General features: G+C 43.2%; 1 protein-coding gene and 1 long non-coding RNA gene across 26 annotated transcripts in view; one reads left to right on the top strand and one right to left on the bottom strand.

The window, feature by feature from the left end:
• TENM2 (teneurin transmembrane protein 2) overlaps positions 1–18040 on the bottom strand; it is a 1977383-nt gene that overhangs the window by 211776 nt on the left and 1747567 nt on the right. For all 24 annotated transcript variants that reach the window (XM_058722697.1, XM_058722719.1, XM_058722713.1 and 21 more), the window contains one exon: positions 7738–7860. In XM_058722697.1, the coding sequence (XP_058578680.1) occupies positions 7738–7860 (123 nt within the window). The remainder of the gene's footprint in view (positions 1–7737; positions 7861–18040) is intronic.
• LOC131507715 (uncharacterized) overlaps positions 11944–18040 on the top strand; it is a 29043-nt gene continuing 22946 nt past the window's right edge. For both annotated transcript variants that reach the window (XR_009259647.1, XR_009259643.1), the window contains exon 1: positions 11944–12020. This is a non-coding gene — a long non-coding RNA (uncharacterized LOC131507715). The remainder of the gene's footprint in view (positions 12021–18040) is intronic.

The following is an 18040-nucleotide window of genomic DNA, read 5'->3' as shown; positions in this document are numbered from 1 at the left end:
CCGTGAGTTTGAGCCCCGCGTCGGGCTCTGTGCTGACAGGTCAGAGCCTGGAGCCTGTTTCGGATTCTGTGTGTCCCTTTCTCTCTGACCTGCCCCCATTCATGCTCTGTCTCTCTCTGTCTCAAAAATAAAATGTTAAAAAAATAAAATAAATTGAGTGTGCAAAACTTCTGTAATGTTAAAAACAATAAGAAAGGAAAAAATGTTATGCAAACATTGCCTTGAAAGACATAAATAGGAAAGCTGTCATTTGTAAACTGCTGAAGCCAGTGTGGGGAACGGTGGTCTCAGTAGCTCTGTTCCTAGAGGTCAAATCCCTGGGCTGGTGTCCAACAGGAGTGAAGATCTGTGCTGCTCCTGAAGGTCAAGGAGGCCAGCACCCTGAGTCAGGCTCCCAGTCCCACCAAGGAGGATCTAAATCTGGGCTCCCCCTGGCCCTGCTTGTGTTCTAGGACCCCAACATGGCTAATTCCTAATGGGGTGCCACTGAGAGACAGACAACAAGGAAGCAAAGTAATCACACTTTCTATCCTTTACTGAGAAGATCTGAGACCTCAGGAGGCATGTTGGACAGTGAAGCTGTCAGCCCTGGGTTTGAATCCCAGCTCTGACAACCACTAGCTGTTGTCTTTGGGCTAACCACTCCCTTTTTCTGGGTTTGTCTACTCATCTGTATAATGGGGTGGTTTCTGAGGATTAACCAGGGTAACATATGTAGTACCCAATCTGTGGCACTTCTACATCTTTCTACCCAGGTGTTGTGCTACCCAAACACAGCCATAACTATTTTCCCCAGATTTAGAGTATAAATTTATGATGGTATAGTTAAAATATAGGCTGCCCAGCATAGGTACAATGAACTAGTGTAGGTAACAATGAGATAAAGGGCCACAGGGTGGGATAGGACTCAGTGAAGCAGGAAGTCATTTTCTAGAGCAGCTGAAATCAATATTCAATGAGTGATCAATATGTCTATAGATAAGGAGGGACCAGTCACGTGAAGGAAGGTGCTAAAAGCAGAAAAAACAAAGTCACAAGATCGAGTTCCAAATTGCCCATGTTGCTGTATACTCTAGCTGCTTTTCAGGTAGACAACTTTCTGGAGCCTACTTTAGCAAAAAGCTGCCAGATTTTATTTAACAATGACTAACAAGTGTCCCAAGCAATGTTGTGGAGATCATTCATTCATACTTGACACAACAAATATTTGTCAAGCATCTACTATAGCGCTAGGTAATTTTTGCTCAACATCAAATGTTGGGATGCATATCATACCCCCAGTATCCCTCATCCAGGCAGCAGGGCAAGGTCCCAGGGACTCAGTGTGGGCTTCAATTGGTGGCATCAGGAGAAGATTTAAACAGCCATCCCATAATCATTCAGTGAAAGACTGGCCACCACCCTTGGGTTCTGGGTAGTGACTGAGCGTGTCCTGCAAGGAGCACTGAGTCCCACCCACATTTCCCTGAGCTGCGGCTTCTATGTCAAACTTTCCTATCTATGAGATGCAGGACCAAAAGTGGAGATGATGATCATTTTGCCCTAAAAAGCAGATGCTTCATGATGGTTCTGGCTGATTCATCTCCAGCTTAAAGATGAGATTTCTTGGATTTTTGAGGCAACACTCTAAATGATCAATTTTATAGGATAGTCCACCTCTATAACTCCACAGAAGAGTGCTCATGTAAATGTGAAGCTATTGCCTATTTCAGAAACACGTACCTAAAATTCCAACCAGTTAAATAAGACTGATGTCAAGCAAAATGACAGCCTTCCATAGCCACATTAGGAGCTAATCATTTCAGAAAATGTTGCCATAATTCATTTATGGAAACAGCGAGACTATTCCCCAAACAAGTGATAACGGGAATGGACTCATAGTCATAGCCGGGAAATGAAACCTCATATTAATACTTCCTAAACTTAACCGAACTCCAGAGGCACCTCAGCATAAATCTGCCTTACAGATTATTCTGCCTCACATATTTTTATCTATTGCAAATAAAGCTGAATTCAGATTATTGCTTCAGTCATTACACCTCGTTTCCATTTATTTGGGAATCAGGACAACCATCTGAAGCTTCTGTTTAACCAAGAGATAGGCAAAGAGATTCTCCTAAGGACATTAGATTCACTGCCTTACACTACAGCTCCTCTGAATCAGCCCATCAGCCTTCACCCTGCTGCTGGCTGGCTATTCTTCAGGAATAGATTTCTATCCTCAGTGTTCACTGCTCCCATGATGTATTCACAACATCACACAGCAATAATGATTTTTATAAAATCCTTCAGCAGTTGGGACTACATGTGGCCTTTACATCTTTTGAAACCCAATTTGTCACCTTAGGTAAAAATGGCCAACTCTTTGCCACTAGGGGAATTAACAGACATTTATTTATCTGACCATTCAGGTGAGCATGATTCTGCATTAATATGTAGTTCAGTTTATTAGTGTCATTTATAGTAGCTAAAATTTACTGAGTGGTTACTGCTGGCCATGCCATCTCCTGATATGTTTGTGACTTTTCCGGTTTTCAGATTAGAGAACCATGAAAATACAGTGACTTGCTTAAGGTCACACAGCTCTTAAGTGGTAGAACTGGGATCCAAAATACGAACGCTTCCAGAACCCACATTTCTAACCACCCCGCTGGCTTTTCGGACATTGGCCTAAGTACAAGACATACAAAGAGGTGTGTATCCAAACAGGTGGCAGGGACCACCCTCTGGATGTACAAGTCAACTCTGAAAGAGAAACGTGCCAGCACAAGTGAGGATAAATGCACTAGGGAGGGAGATAGATTATATTGCTATTAATACCCATGTCAACCCACAATGATGTCAGGTACAACAGAAATTATACAACTTAGAACGGGGTTGTGGGTAGCAATCAGAAGCTAAAATCAGCAATATGAAGTGCGTAAGCAGTACTCACATGTAACAAAGGGAGAATAAGATGGCCTCCAAACTGAGAGAAGTTGTTACATTGGTATGTAGGCTATTGGTATATTTGCCAGTAGACGTGCAGTATTGTAATGGTTGGCTCAAACATAACCACCCCTTGCCCTTCTGGGAACTTCACTGACTTTGAAAAAGCCCCATGTAGAGAAGTGATCATTTTGAAACCCTGGGCTGTGTTCATTGAGAGGCTGACAAGAGCCAGAGGAAGAATTACCAACCTCCCTGCTAATCTGGCTCCTAGTACCATGCATTAAGCCAACTAGTAAAAATCATTATGAAGTTTTTGCTGAAAGGGCAAGTGTAGAAAAACATGTTTCTAAACAGAATAACAGTCTTTGCCATTTTTTTCCAACTTGCATACCATCTGGAAATTCTGATTTTTTTTTTTTCAAAGGGTAGGAAAGAAATGTGCTCCAGGCACAAATAAATGTTTACAGCTGAGTTATAAACCGAGAATGGTGGGGCTTAAAACAGACAGTCTGGCAGTGATGGAACTCAAGCTGCAGTGAGACAAATAATGCTGTGGGGAACGGGCCAGCTTGTTTTGCACATTGGCCCTTGTGAATGGGAAGTCTTGCTTCCCACTGACCTCATCAAGCAAATGTTTGGGAAGAAGTCTACACATCTGGGTTGGTTCTAATTCTTAGAAGGCAAAGGGAAAAGATGAAGCAGAACGACTCTCTATCTTGACATTCTGAAGGCAGCCTTCACCTTTGGAAACTACAATACCTCATAAGAAGTGTCAGCCCGTGAATGCTTGTTAAATGGAGTAACTGAGAGATGGCATGATGATGTCAGTGACAACTAATATTCCCGGATCTCTTATTAACTGCCTGATGCCACACACCAGGTTTTACAAGCACTGTCTCCTTTATACTGGATGCCAAGTGTGAGGAGTTCCATTTTATGGATGAGGAATTTGTGGCTGAGGGAGGACAAATGACCTGCTTATGTTCAAGCAGCTAAGTGATGGAGCTGACAGGTGTAACCAGCTGGACCAACTCTAGAGTCATATGTTACACAGAATCTGTCGATGCAGTGTTACCCAAAATATGCCCAACCCTTGGTCAAGACGGAAAGGCTGATCTATTGGGAGTTTGGTCTCTTCTGCCTCATCTCCTATAATTTATAGTTGCAGAACAGTCCAGTGAGAGCAGACATAGGTTTGCAAATGATACAGAGTAGTAGGCAAACTTCCATAATGGGTCAGGTAACAAATATTTTATGCTTTAGTGGGCCATCTCATCTCTGTTGCATCTACTCAGCTCCATTGTTGTAGTGCAAAAGAAGCCATAGGCAATGAATGAATATGGCTGTGCTCCAATAAAACTTTATTTGCAAAAACACATGGCTGGCCTGATTTGGTTCATGAGATGTTATTTGCTGACCTCTGATATAGAGGACACCTTGACTTTAAAATGAGTGATAGGTTTTGAGAATGATCCATGAAATTCTACTTGGGAGTTTATTCTTTCTTAAGATCAGTGCACAAATTGGCTACATGTGATGTGCCCTTTAAAAGCTCTTGTATTCTTTGCCTCTGGGCCTAGCCAATCAAACTGGATTCCCTTATGTTATCTGACCAGGTCAGAACACTGTATTGAATCTTCGTTCTCAAGGCTTATCTAATCCCAGATCTATAGAAAAAGTGCTCTGTGCTCTTGTAATGAAGATGTATGAGTTCATTCCTTTTAACATAGAAATACACTCGAGATGGTGAGTGATTCTGGCAGTCTGTGGGCTCCCTTTTCTTGATGTGAAACCCAACAACCAAACCAACCACATTAAGGTTTAATTGAAAGAGAGAATGGAGAAAAAATAAACCATGAACAACAACAAATGGAAAAGGGAAGACAAAGCCCAAAGAACATACTCTCCTAACTAATTAATCAAGTGCTTTGTTTCCACTAACATATCAGAGAGTGTAGGCTGCCCTGTCTATTAGACTCCTTTCCAAATCTGAGCAATGTAAACACTCCTAAAGACCAAGTAATGAAATCTCTATCGATGTGCCATCTTAGATGGAACTCACATACCCTTGTTTTGCTTACATTTTAATTTGCTTCTGCTGGATACTTACCCAGTAATTGCTTAATAAGATTAACCTCCCTAGCAATGTGTGGTGTATCTTGATTAAAACATTATTGGAGTGAAGGATTATCGTATACCACAAAAAAATGGAGGGGGTGTTATTTAATTAACTTATTGCCAATATATCTTGATTGTCTCTTTGAAACACTGGAAAACTAGTCGATGGGAATTGATTCAGGTTATCTAAATGTATAGAATTGGGGAGTGGGGAGGAGGGAGGTCACTAGGTAAAGAAATTGAAACCTGAGGTTCACTTTTTCAAAAAGACATAGGTGGCTGTGAGAAAGCCAAAATCTTTCTAGTTATTTTTTTAGACCAAACTTTACAGCAGCTTGAGAGATCTGCTGTCTTCGGTCATAAGAAGAGTACTCTTTGGTGTTCAGAAAGGAGATGTTCCCAGTTTTCGTTCAGCTTTATTTTAAATTCTTGCACTTTTTCATAAGAGTCCTATTGACAGAATTCATTGGACAACAATTTGGCAACCATTTTACTATCTTGTAAACTTATTTGGAAAATAACTGGTGATGTTACAGGACTTAAAAAAGCATGTTGCATCTGAGGGGGAAAATTCTGGTCTTTCCAAAGGCACTGTGGAAAGTGTTTCTTCATTTAATTGAGAGACACTGTACTCTTAGTTAGGACTTGTTCTCTTCAGGGAATCTTCAGTTCTGCTGATATGGGATGTTCAGGTGGGGGTGGGAGTTGGAAACAAAACTTAATCACAAATGCGCAGAGTGGCTGACCTTAACTTATGGAAGTTAGTGCCAATCTGTGAGTCTCTTCGGTAAAGGATGCTATTTAAGAAGCATTTGCATGTAACTTCAGAATGTATACATACCAAATATATACCTGTGCCCCATGAGCGAATATGCATATTCACTTTCAAATGTGTGTTCTGCATTCTTCTCAAGGGGCAGGGTGCTGCTGACTTGTGGATTAAAGGGACCTTAGGGATCAGAAGCAGCAGAGACCCCCTAAAGCGTTTCTCCAAGAGCAGCACCATGGACCTCTTGGGCAGGATCATTCTTCACTGTAGGGGCTGTCCTTTTACTTAACCGCATCTCAGCCTCTCTCTGCTAAATGCCAGTTGCACCTCCTCTAACTGTGACAACCAAAGAAGTCTTCAGACACTTGCCCAATGTCCCCTGGGGGCCAAAAATGCCCCACAGAGAAACACTGTCATAAAGGAAACAGGAGCTGTGGATGATGTCAAATACTGGAGGGAATGGACTACACATCAGAGACCAACAAATCTGGCTTCAGGCTTTTTGGTCAGTTAAGGCAGAACATGATACGTTAAGGCAAGATATACTTTACATTTTTAGATCTAGTTTTAGTTACCTGATAATGGAAAGCATATAATTTCATCCTCAGATAAAACTTTTTCATGCTTACTTAAAGGTAATTTAGTGTTATGATTAGGATGGATGAATAGAGCGATTCTTGAAGATGGGATACAAAGAAAGACAAAAAAGTTACACTCGATGCCATTAGGACAACTCCAGGGAGAATAATTTAAGCAACATTAACATCTCAGTATGACTAACGTGCATCTCTAAGGGAAGATGAATTCTGGAATCTTCTCTGTGGGAAATGATGGTGCTGAGGAATACCCCAACTTGCCCAAAGATGCACAGAGCACAGACTTGAGTTTAAGTCTGTACCTGCCTATGTGTTTGACTGGGGAAAGTTTCCAAAACACCCTGGGCCTTGGTTTCCCTGAGATGATACCCTTCCTTTTACAGCTGTTGAAATTAGGCAATGCTTAGCTTGGTGCACACCAGGTGTCCAGTAAACGTTATTTCCTTTCTTGTCTCTGAACTATCTCTGTGGGGTATTTTAAGAAACATGAGGGTAAACTGTGCTAGGTAAACTGTTCTGATGTGCTAGGAGGCAGAGTGGAAGTGTCTGTGTTTGGAGAAGCCCTTCCACACCATCTCTCCTGTTTGTGATTTCCATCCTGACTCAAGCACACCCCACAGTCTGCCATGGGTTGCTGTTGTTTTTTTTAATTGCCCCCTGTCTCTACCTCCTCACAGTCCTGTTTTTTCTCTTCCTTCTTAGCACCTTGTTAGCACCTATTTTTTTTTTTTTCCTGCAAGAATACAGTTGCCTGATTGCTTCAATAAACATCTCCATTGTCCCCTTTTCTGTTCTGAGGAGAGAGCTTTGTTCCCTGAGTTGTCAAAACTCTGTTCTATTCTCTCCCAAAGCAGAACAGCTCAGAGTCTTTCTCTTTCCTGCCAGGCAGCCCTTCCTCCCTGGGGAGGCTGCCTCTCTCCTCTGGGGAGTGGGCTCTGGTCTAGCGGCACACGCAGCCTGCTGCTCTCGGCTTTCTTGATTAGGCAGGACTTTCTCCTGCTGCTGCTGCCTCTCCAGCTGCTGCTGCTTCTGCTCGGGCCTCGGGAGGCTTTCAAGTGGCTCCAGATAGCAGAGGTATGCACATTGGTCTGGGAAGGCGGGGTGCCAACTCTCAGTGGCTCCAGCCAAACGCAGCTAACAGACAGGAACAGCAAACAGATTTTAACAGGGGCACCTACGAAAGGCAATGGATTTGCCCCCCCCCCCAATTTCTTTTCCTTTTTGTGTACCTTCCAATATTTGGATTAGAAAACCTAAACCGGTTGGCGGGAGCTCTGAATTTCCCTGTGACCTCAAGAGGGCAAGCAGCAGCTGTAACCTCACCTTTGCCTCCAGATGGCATTGTTGCCACATCATCGCTTCCTGGTAGGCCGGTCCTTATCCCATTGTTAAAGGTGTGTCCATCTGCCGGCTGCAGTTGCCAATTGAGTCCCAGCAGATGCATTGCTGCAGGAGAGACAAAGTAATGAAAATATGAATAGATAATTCAGCAATGCAAATGTCAAGGGGGGAGGGTCAGGTGCTTCTTCCAAGCAATTGCCTTTTAAGGAAGCTGCACTTCAAAAAACAAAAAAAAAACCAAAAACAACATCAACAAAAAACCCCCAGCTAACCCCAGGCCTCAGGGATTAGCTAAATACGGAAAGGGAGGAGATCCGGGTGATTAGGTCTCCTCTCCCTGTGCTGCTGTTCACCACCTTTGGTGAGAGGATCCCCAAGGTGGGGAGAAGAGGAGGGGGAATCAGAGTTCAGGCCTCTCTACCATGGAGGAGAAAATGTCCCTCTGGAATCGCTGTAAAGAATACTGCTCCATCACATCCAACCTCTCCCACACTGTGGATGCAGCTGTTTTTAGACTGAGGGTCCAAGGGCGTTGACAAGGATAATTTCCCCCAAACTACTCAAAACAGTCAGTGTCAAAACAAGGCTCCCCAGATGGGATGGTCTGCTGCTGAGACTGTAGTTGCACTAAAACAGCAATGCAGCAAGTATTGCCCACAGCTGGACTGGCCCCTGTAAGCTCACCATTCTAGTTCAAGCTCTCAAACTGCCTTTCCTTTCCACCTCTCTTCCTGCTAAGTGGGTACCTTTCAGCCCACTGTAGAAAAAGCTCAGGGGTGGTTGCAGAATGGGGTCCTTTCACAAAAATACTATGATGATTCCTTCTCACACCCTGCACCCGCACCCACGCTTTCCCACGGGGACAGAGGGAGCTGGAGTGCCAAGGTGCTATCTTTGCTAATGAGACAAACATGTTTGTAGGACTCTTGCTTTATTTCCACGTGTACTGCAAACCTTCAACACAAACTTCCTTCCTTCCCTCCTGTCTTTCTTGTCACCCTGTGCCAGCTCACCACTTCCCAGGTGGTTTCTCAAGCTCAAATCACCCCATCTTCCATGGTTCTGGGGGAGTTGTTTTTGCTATGTGGAATGAAAGGCAAATCCCAAACACCTGTATTCTTTCAAAGTCCCCATCTAAGAAATGCTTCATTTGCAGATAAATAAGGAGTACACTCCCCTGCATACTGCCCACTCAAACAATAACCACACTGTGTCTGTCTGGCATTTCAACCGGACATAGGTTGATGCTGTTGCTAGGGTTCCAGCGCTGCAGGAGAGAAAGGGCTGTTGACAGGGAAAGGTTCAGGGCATGATGTGGGATGGGAGAAACAATTAACCACAGGAAACGCAATTAACAATGCTTAGGAAATTGTTCACACGGCAATTAATTCTGCATGCCTACCACCACTTAAAGTCAGGCTGCATTCTATTAAGGTTAAAAACCTATCTTCAAACAATACAGCTCAGATTGATGGCCGCAGATTAATGTGCCAAGGTGTCCCTGTGTGTATATCTGCTTTTTTATTTTATTTTTTTGCATACTTCCCCATTTCAGAGCCATGTTTTTTTCCCCCTATACATTACTTTGAAGTGTAAGGCAACTCTTTGAGATGATAAATACTAATAAGAATAAGTGACATTTACTATACACTTTCTGTCAAGGTAACACCTAATTTTCTCCTGCAGTTTATCCGTTATATGTAGGTCACTCACTTGAAGAGACCGGATTCTGTTGCCTCAAATAATCACATATTTTCACTGTACAGAGGTCAGGAAATGAGAACTAATCGTGGCTGCTTCGAGATAACGATAGCTTCTGATTTGTAATTACCAGGTGAAAGGGAGCCAAGGAATTAGCTATTTTAAAATGATTCCCTTTTTTTTTTTTTTTAAATGTCGCTCTTGGGTCTTGGGACTTGCCTTGAGCCTGCTTGCTGCTTCAGTGGAGGTGTGGTTCCCTCATGAAGGGTCTCCCTGCGTTTTAAGATAGACACAGACCAGTACTGCAGGTGCAGCTGGGCTCAGGCCTAACAAAGCTTTGAGTTTCTCATCTAGAGAAGGAAGCTGTGGGTCTATCAGGCAAGAATGACAATCTGCCCAACGCCCCATCAGTGTGAATCTCTTTTCAAAGCTGTTCCCCTCTTTGGAAACCCAGTCTTGGCACTCCAAGATGAGGAACATACTGCAACCGTCAACTTCAGCTTCGAGAGAACAGCAAGCAGACAATACCCTAATCTTCTTGTGCATAAGGAGGGGATTCATGAAACTAAGTTCTGTTTGCAGAAACGCTCACCCCTCCCTTTTTGTTTCGGGTTACATAGCATCTTTTTATTAAAAAAAAAAAAAGAAAAGTATTCTGAAAACAAGAAGATGAGAGATGGGGTGAGAAGGGTTAGGGTCAGAGGAGACAAGTAACTGCTCAGACAACTCCCAGAAGTGAAAAGAAAATAAGAAAGTGAGATGGAGACAGGCAAAGGGGAAGAGCCAAATCTGCTGAGTGTAAGCTCTGTCATCCCAGCAGAAGCGAGGCAAAAAAATGAAACTCAAGTTTGGGCATATTTTCTGTTGTTGAACTGAACGTTAAGCAAATAAGTGAGAATTATATCAGGGGTATAACCACCTTCTTTTGTTTTTTGGGAGGGACACTGAAATAGGCTTTTGTTTGTACTTTTTTTTTTTTTTCTTGGTCAGCTATTCCCTCTCTCTTACTTGAGTAAGAAAATGAGAGTATCTTTCTGGCCTATGGGGATGGACTAAAGTGTCTTTAGGATAAAGAAGACCCAGGAGAGCTGTGAAGTAAATGAGTTTCCTGACTAATGAGAACTCTATTTCTTATTCTGCTACTGATTTGCTATATGGCTGGGGCTGAGAAATCCATGTCTCCATCAATCTCTCCCTTCACCTTCTGAAAATATTTCCCTTTACAGGTAGAATAATGGCTGCTGAGGGCTTGAGAGAGGTCAAGTGTCCACAACACCCTTGAAGATCTAGCAGAATGTCTTGAATATAGAAGGCATTCCATCCATAAATGTTTACCAGAATAGATAATGACACATGGAGTTAGATATGAGGGGCTGGATTGTAGGACATTATACTCTCACAAATCAAAAATATCTAATAGAGAGGCATGAAGGGTGGACTACAACAGTGCTGGCAGCAATAGGGACAAGACTACAAAGAGAAGCTATTTTGGGTACTAGTGTTATCAGTACCTGCTGCCAGTCCTTGAACCCCTTCTATGGCCAGCACTTTAGGAGCCATTCTACAGATATTACCTTAAGATGTATGACTCACATCTCTGGTTGGTACTATCCCCATCCCCATTTCATAGACAAAGAAACTACTGACTATGAAGTTTGATCACTGGGGATTTCACAATCAGAGGAAGATAACAGTGGAAGTGGTTATCTGCTTCATATTTCATAGTGATTTGGGTACAAATTCTGGTTTGCAATGGGATCTCAGCAAACCTGGTCTTTTGCTCGAAATTCATGATAATCTCACTGTGGTTGACGAATGACCATTTTCCATATTCAGCACCTCTTCCTGAAGGGGTGATATCTCCTGTCTTGTTGAATTCAGATATGGCCACATGACCTGGCAGCACACACTTTGCATACCTTTTTTCCTTCTGCCACATGGTCAACTTGGGTCTTGAGGAACGATAACATGGCTCAGAGCCACGGCTGACAGGTGGGAGAATACAGAATGAATGAATGAATAAACTGTTACTGTTATAAACTGCTGAGAGTTTGGGGTTCTTTGTTTTAACAGCATGCCTGAGACTTCCCTAACTGATAGGTTCACTTACAGCAGCCCCAACTCTTCCATGGGGCATACGTTCTAAGACTTGCCCTCCTGGTGGATGCCTTAAACTGCAGAATAGTACTGAACCCTATGTACACTATGCTTTTTCCTGTACATATATGCCTATGATAAAGTTAAACTTATAAATAAGGCACAGTAAGAGATTAGAACAATGACTAATAATAAAATAGAATAATTATAAAAATATACTCTAATAAAATTTATGTGAACGTGGTCTCCCTCTTTCTCAAAGTATCTTCATCTTGTGATGCTGTGAGACAATAAAATGTCTATGTGATAAGATGAAGTGAGGTGAATAATGCAGGCATTGTGACCACAGTGTTAGGCTCCTGCTGACCATCTGACCATATGTCAGAAGGAGGATGGTCTGCTTACTGCAGTTGACCATGGGTAACTGAGCCTCAGAAGGCAAAACTGAAGATAAGCGGAGCTGCCATGTAAATAACTAAGATACTTCATTTTTATACAACAGGGCTCTGTGCATTCCTTAAAGTTATTTATTTATTGAGTCAGGATCCTTTCTAAAACCCAGCCAGGAAAAGTTAGGTCTACTACATACTTAAGGTCACCAACCACAAAAATAGCTCTTTAAATATTATGTCATAGTATATCCAGCTGTGATGCACTCTAATTTGGACTTAGAAAGTCTCAAGACTTTGTGTGAACACTGGCATCATCAACTTACATTTTCTCCAACAAGACATCTTAGATGCAGTGGGGTGGTCCCCTTTCTCACTTTCCACAAATGCTCTAGCAGCTCATCCCAAAAGGTCCTGTTCAGACCATCCTAGGGTCAGAAGTGAAATGAGTTTGGGAGGTCCTCTCCCTAATGTGACTCACCCCTGTCGGCAGCCAAAATGCACAATTTATCATGACTTGACAGGCTCTGCTCCAGGGAGACCCTCAGATGGAACAGTGGGCTCCACGGGTCAGCAAGGATGGAACAGGGAAAGGTTCCAAGTGGAAGTTCATGTAATCCAGGTGGCAGCTGGGAAATCAGCCACTAAAAACACAATAAGCAGCCAAACTCTGAATGTATCTCCCTGGCTAATTGGAGAAAACTTTCACCAAGAGCTGAAAGTGAACCAAAGCAGGATGAATAGACCACACACAGATTCCAGATTTCAGCAAGAATAATAAACAGACCTACTTGGAGTTAGGGTGATAGTTCCTTAGCAGAGTTGCCTGTTTTTGTGCCACATGGGCTCTAAAAGAAATACTCAGAGGTAATCAAGTGAAGATTAAGGGAGAGGGGTTGGTTGCAGGTAACAGAATTCCCCAGCAACTGCAAGGACAGGAGATGTAGGCCTTGAAAAGTGGCAGCATGGAATGGGGGTTGTCTGAAATAGTAATTAGGGTATGTGTGGGTCCTGCTGGGTGCCACTTAGAACCTTCCATGTTCATTGGCTGGCAGAGGATCAACCTGACAAGAGAGTCAATCAATATGTCAGCAGTGCTTCTCAGAGAGCTGCTCAGCCCCTGCTTGTCAAGGAGGGCAAACACGGGGGCCACGGATGCTCTGTGTTTGCTGAGCAGGCCTCCAGGAGCAGGGGGTATCTTTAAAGATCAGCCTTGTCGATACATAACCGGAGGAAGAGATTGGGCTTTCCCTTTGAAAATGGAAGGCTTGAGGCCAAGCAGAGCTTAGGAAGTGGGAGGAGGGAGGCTTGCCTACTGGGTCTTATAGCTCAGCATGCGGTCAGATTCACAAGGGCCTTAGAGATGATGGCAAAGCTCCTTCAGAGACCAGGTAGGCTGGGACTCCCTGCCCCCCCCCCCACCAACTGCATCAGCCAATTTAGTCAACAATGCCAGGACTCCTGTGGGAAGTGTAGCCAATTCCCCAAGTGCCACTGCTGAGAGGAGAGAACCACAGCAGAATAATCAGGGCTCAAATGCACAAACACTAACCCTGAACTTGCACAGGAAATCTGCAAAGGCACTTTTGTAAGCTGTAGTCAAAATTAACACATGCAGATGAGCCTGCTCCATGAGGATGTTGACAATTAACAATTATTTTGGCAATGCACCAGGTACTGGGCTAATTATGTTAACTGCATCATTTTATTCATCACTTATCATTCAGCAAATATTTATGGAGCACCTACTGTGTGTTAGGTGTGTTCTAGGCTCCAGGAATAAAGAAGTTGACAGAAGGAGTTCCTTGCTCTCATGGAACTTACATTCTAGCGGGATACATAGAAACTAAACACACACAAATGAAAAGTGGAGGATGAATAGGGTTGGAGATGCCAGGGCCTGGGGGTGAGTAATTCAGTTTTTTGTTCAGATGTAGACCAGTCAAGGATGGTGTCCGATAGGTAACATTTGAGCCAAAGCCCAAAGGGAGTGAAAAAGCAATTCATGCTGACATTTGGGGGAGCTTTGAGGTTGGAGTGGGGTCAGTGGGAGAAGAGAGTGCAAGGTGGTGGGGAAGGTGGGTGGTAGGGAGTGGGTGCCCTTGGAGAGACTTTGCCATGTATTTAAGTGAGATCAGATGAACACCGCAAGATTCTAAAGAGTGTGAAAACCTATTTATTTCCATTCTCACTCAGTGACATGGTAATGTAGTCTACCTCTTCTAGATAAGGAAATTGAAGCTTAGGGAGGTTAAGTCACACGCCTAAGATCACACAGCCAGTAACCAGTCACCAGGAAGTCTGGAAGTTAAACCCAGACACATGTAACTGCAGAGTCAGAGCTCTCAACCCCCATACTGCCCTGCTACTGACTTACTCAACAGTCCTCAATAGAGGCCATTAGGCCCCTAATTCTCTAAGTGAACCGCTACTTAGTCAAGACTGAACAGGGCAATGGGCTACAGAATTACTTACTAAATACTGTCAAGGCTCACTCAGCAACAGACACCTCCCTTTGTAGGCAGTGGTTAGTCCTCTGATAAATCTGTCCTTGGTCAGCGACCAGCTTGCTACTTAACTGAAAGGAATAGCGATTGTCAATAGAAAATAAATCTGTTTGGCAACCTCAGTTCTCAGTCAGGCAGGCTAGCAATCTATATGCTTGGTGACTTTTTCCTTGGTCAGTTTGCTTATCATCCTTTGGGGACCTTGAATACGGTGCCTTTTCCTCAGAGAGGAGGGGGCCCACTGCAGTGGATTAATGGTATCCTTTTTTTTTTTTTTTTTTTTTTTTTTTTGTAGACAGCTTTAGACTTTATTTAAAAAATTCTCACTTACATAACTTTATTTCCTATGAGAGCAATATGAGATAGATGTCTTTACTTCCATGTTGCAAATTGAAAAAAGCCAAGACTCAATAATTACATCATTTGCCAAAGGTCACTACTTAAATATTGGTTTAGATGAGATTCACCATTTATGCTCCCTAATGCCAACATGGCTGCTGTTTTCTTCCAAGCTCTTGATGGCCCCCACAAGGGCACTCAGAGAGGACAGTTCTTTCCCCTACCCCAGTTTTTTTAAAAATTGTGGTAAAATACACATAATCTAAAATTTACCTCTTAACCATTTTTAATTGTACAGGTCAGTGGTATTAAGTACATTCATACTGTTATGCAAACAAAACCATTATCCATCTTCAGAACTCTTTTCATCTTCCAAAACTAAAACTCTGTACCCATGAAATAACAACTTCCCTTTGGCCTTTTCCCTGGTTCCTGGCAACTATCATTCTACTTTCTGTTTCTATGAATTTGAGGTACATCACATAAGCAGAATTATGTAGCATTTGTCTTTTTGTGACTATATGGCCCTTTTTATTTTTATTTTTATTTTTTTTTTTTATGTCTTTTTATTTATTTATTTATTTATTTATTTATTTATTTATTTATTTTTAATATATGAAATTTACTGTCAAATTGGTTTCCATACAACACCCAGTGCTCATCCCAAAAGGTGCCCTCCTCAATACCCATCACCCACCCTGCCCTCCCTCCCACCCCCCATCAACCCTCAGTTTGTTCTCAGTTTTTAACAGTCTCTTATGCTTTGGCTCTCTCCCACTCTAACCTCTTTTTTTTTTTTTTTTCCCTTCCCCTCCCCCATGGGTTTTAGGAACACTGTCGTGCCTAAATTACCTTCTGCCTAAAAGAAGAGATACAAACAAAGCCATGTGGGATAACATTCACGGAAGTGCCTTAAGTCTTAAAGGAGTTTAAAAAATTTAAATATAAAGGAGTTAAAAAAAAATCCCTTTCAAACTGCCTTGGTGGAATTATTTCTCTTATTCCACCCCTCCCCCTGCCCCCACTGTATTGCAATACACTGAATGGAATGAATTTTCAAAGCACTGCAGGGAAGTTATGCCCACAAATCCCTTTACTAGTAATGGGATTTGTGTACCTATCTCCCAAGAATGCTCTGAAAAGTTACTTGTCTGTGTCTAACTTCCAGCTTGCAGCTTCCAAAATGGTTGCAAAGTTTCTGGCCCAGGAATGACACAGAAGAGGAAGAATGAGGCCCAGATAGGATAAGCGGAAATGAGAGGGGGCTTTGGAGAAATGCACCTGAATTCACACCTCTATCTGCACTCTCTTATCTTCCAGCCATGATGCTAAAACAGGGATTTTGTCTCTGCCTTCCTAATGCTTGTCCCTTGCAAAAGCAGGGAGGCTTTCTGTCCCCTCCTGCACGTCTGCCAAGAGAACAAGGTGACAGTTGCGTGAGGCAGCTCTGAGACCAGGGAGCAGCGTGTTCTGGAGACAAGAAGAATCCACATGGAGGGAACCAGCGCATTAATCTATTTTCATGACAGGCTCAGGATAGTACAGCAAGTGGGAAGTGGTATGAGATTAATCAATTCCTGTGTTTGGAGGAAACAAATGGGACCCCTTGCAGCTTCAGGATGCATGGGGCCCCCAAGCTGGTGTAACTCCTACCCCTTGAGTCCCCTTACACCTGCCACTGTGCGCTGCAGGTGGTAACTCTGGACACTGTGGGGGTGTGGTGTCTGGTGTGCTCAGGTGACCTCTAACAAGGCCCTTTGCTCTCAGCATCACCAGGTGGATCAATATGTAAGACAGACACACATGCTCACAGCTACTGTCTTTTCCTCGTGCACAGTCTCCAGGAACATACCCTGGAGGATTGGCGATGCTGGCCAGGCGTCCCATTGTCCACTGAGCCAGCTTATCCTCAGGCAGATAAACACATGCCTGGAGCCATTCGCCACACAGGGTATCATTTCCCACCCAGACGACTCCTTTCCTGCCGCTATTTTTCCCAGGAAAGAAATAAAATAAAAGCCTTTCTTTCTCTAAGAAAGGACCCATGTGATCAACATACCTTTAGAGAATGATAATATCAGTAGGTTTTATTCAGCAAATAAATCATGGTCTCGGATTTTAAGAGCTTTTGTGATAGCAAAACACATCCCCGCAATCCACACGCATACACCTAAACGCATCTTTCTTCTCCCTCAGAAGCTTGTCATTCAGTGTTGACAACCCAAACAATATTTGTCTTTCTTTAAAGAACAGCACCCGGCAGCCCTGTTAAAGAGGGGGCCGGTCCACAAGACTACTTACTACAAAGGAAAGGTGATGCAGGCTGCACGCGGCATGCGGCCACCAGACTCATAGGAAGCAGACATTATGAATGTTTTAGAGGATAAGATGTCATATTGATTGGTAGATGTGCAGTGTATGCTGGAACAAAGAGGGGGAACTCTCCCGTGGAAAGTTGGCTTTGCAAGAAGCCATGGTGAGGGGCGTCAGGGAGGTGGCAGTTGGGGCACTGGCCATATTCCTAGGGCACATTTCTTCCCTCGGCTGCAGTAAATGAAGAAATGAAGGATCTGGTCTTGCTTCCCTTCTGAGTCCCAGGCACCCCCCCCCCCCCAATCAAACTGCTTCCAATGAACCCTCTGACTGAACTGTGGAGGCTACAGTCAAGCAGCCAAAAACGAATAGCAAAGCCAGGGGTGCCTTAGGAATGGGGTGAAGGAGGAACCATCCCCCTATCCTGGGTCTTTGAGACTCATTCCTATCAGGGTTTAAATCCCCGTTCCACTACTCATAAGCAGATGACCTTGTGCAAACTAATTGACCTCTCTGAGCTTCACTTTTCTTAGCTAGAAGAAAAAGTTAGCATTTTTATAAAGTACTGACTCAGTGCCTAACATCGTGTTAAGAGCTTTATACGCATTATCTTATTTACCCTTTACAAGAAGTCTAAAGTAGGTACTATTATTCTTCCCATTTTACAGATGAGAGATGGGAGGCAGTATTGGAAATTTACCCATACAGACACGGCTGCTAGGTGGGGCAGGTGTTTATAGAACCAAGTGTGCACTTTTGGCCACAAAGGGAAGAGGGTGATCAAACTGACCTTACGATGTGGTGTTAGTATAAAGGAGGCAGGAATCCGTGAGTATCGAACACAGAGAAGGCACTCAAGAAATGTGTCTTACTTTCTGCTGTATCTTGGGTCATTTTGCCATTACAACGAGACCCATTGTAACTAATGTTTAATTGAGC

The sequence above is a fragment of the Neofelis nebulosa genome, chromosome 1 (assembly GCF_028018385.1).
Source record: "Neofelis nebulosa isolate mNeoNeb1 chromosome 1, mNeoNeb1.pri, whole genome shotgun sequence".
NCBI classification, from domain to species: Eukaryota; Metazoa; Chordata; class Mammalia; order Carnivora; family Felidae; genus Neofelis; species Neofelis nebulosa.
This window is presented reverse-complemented; position numbering and strand designations above follow the sequence as displayed.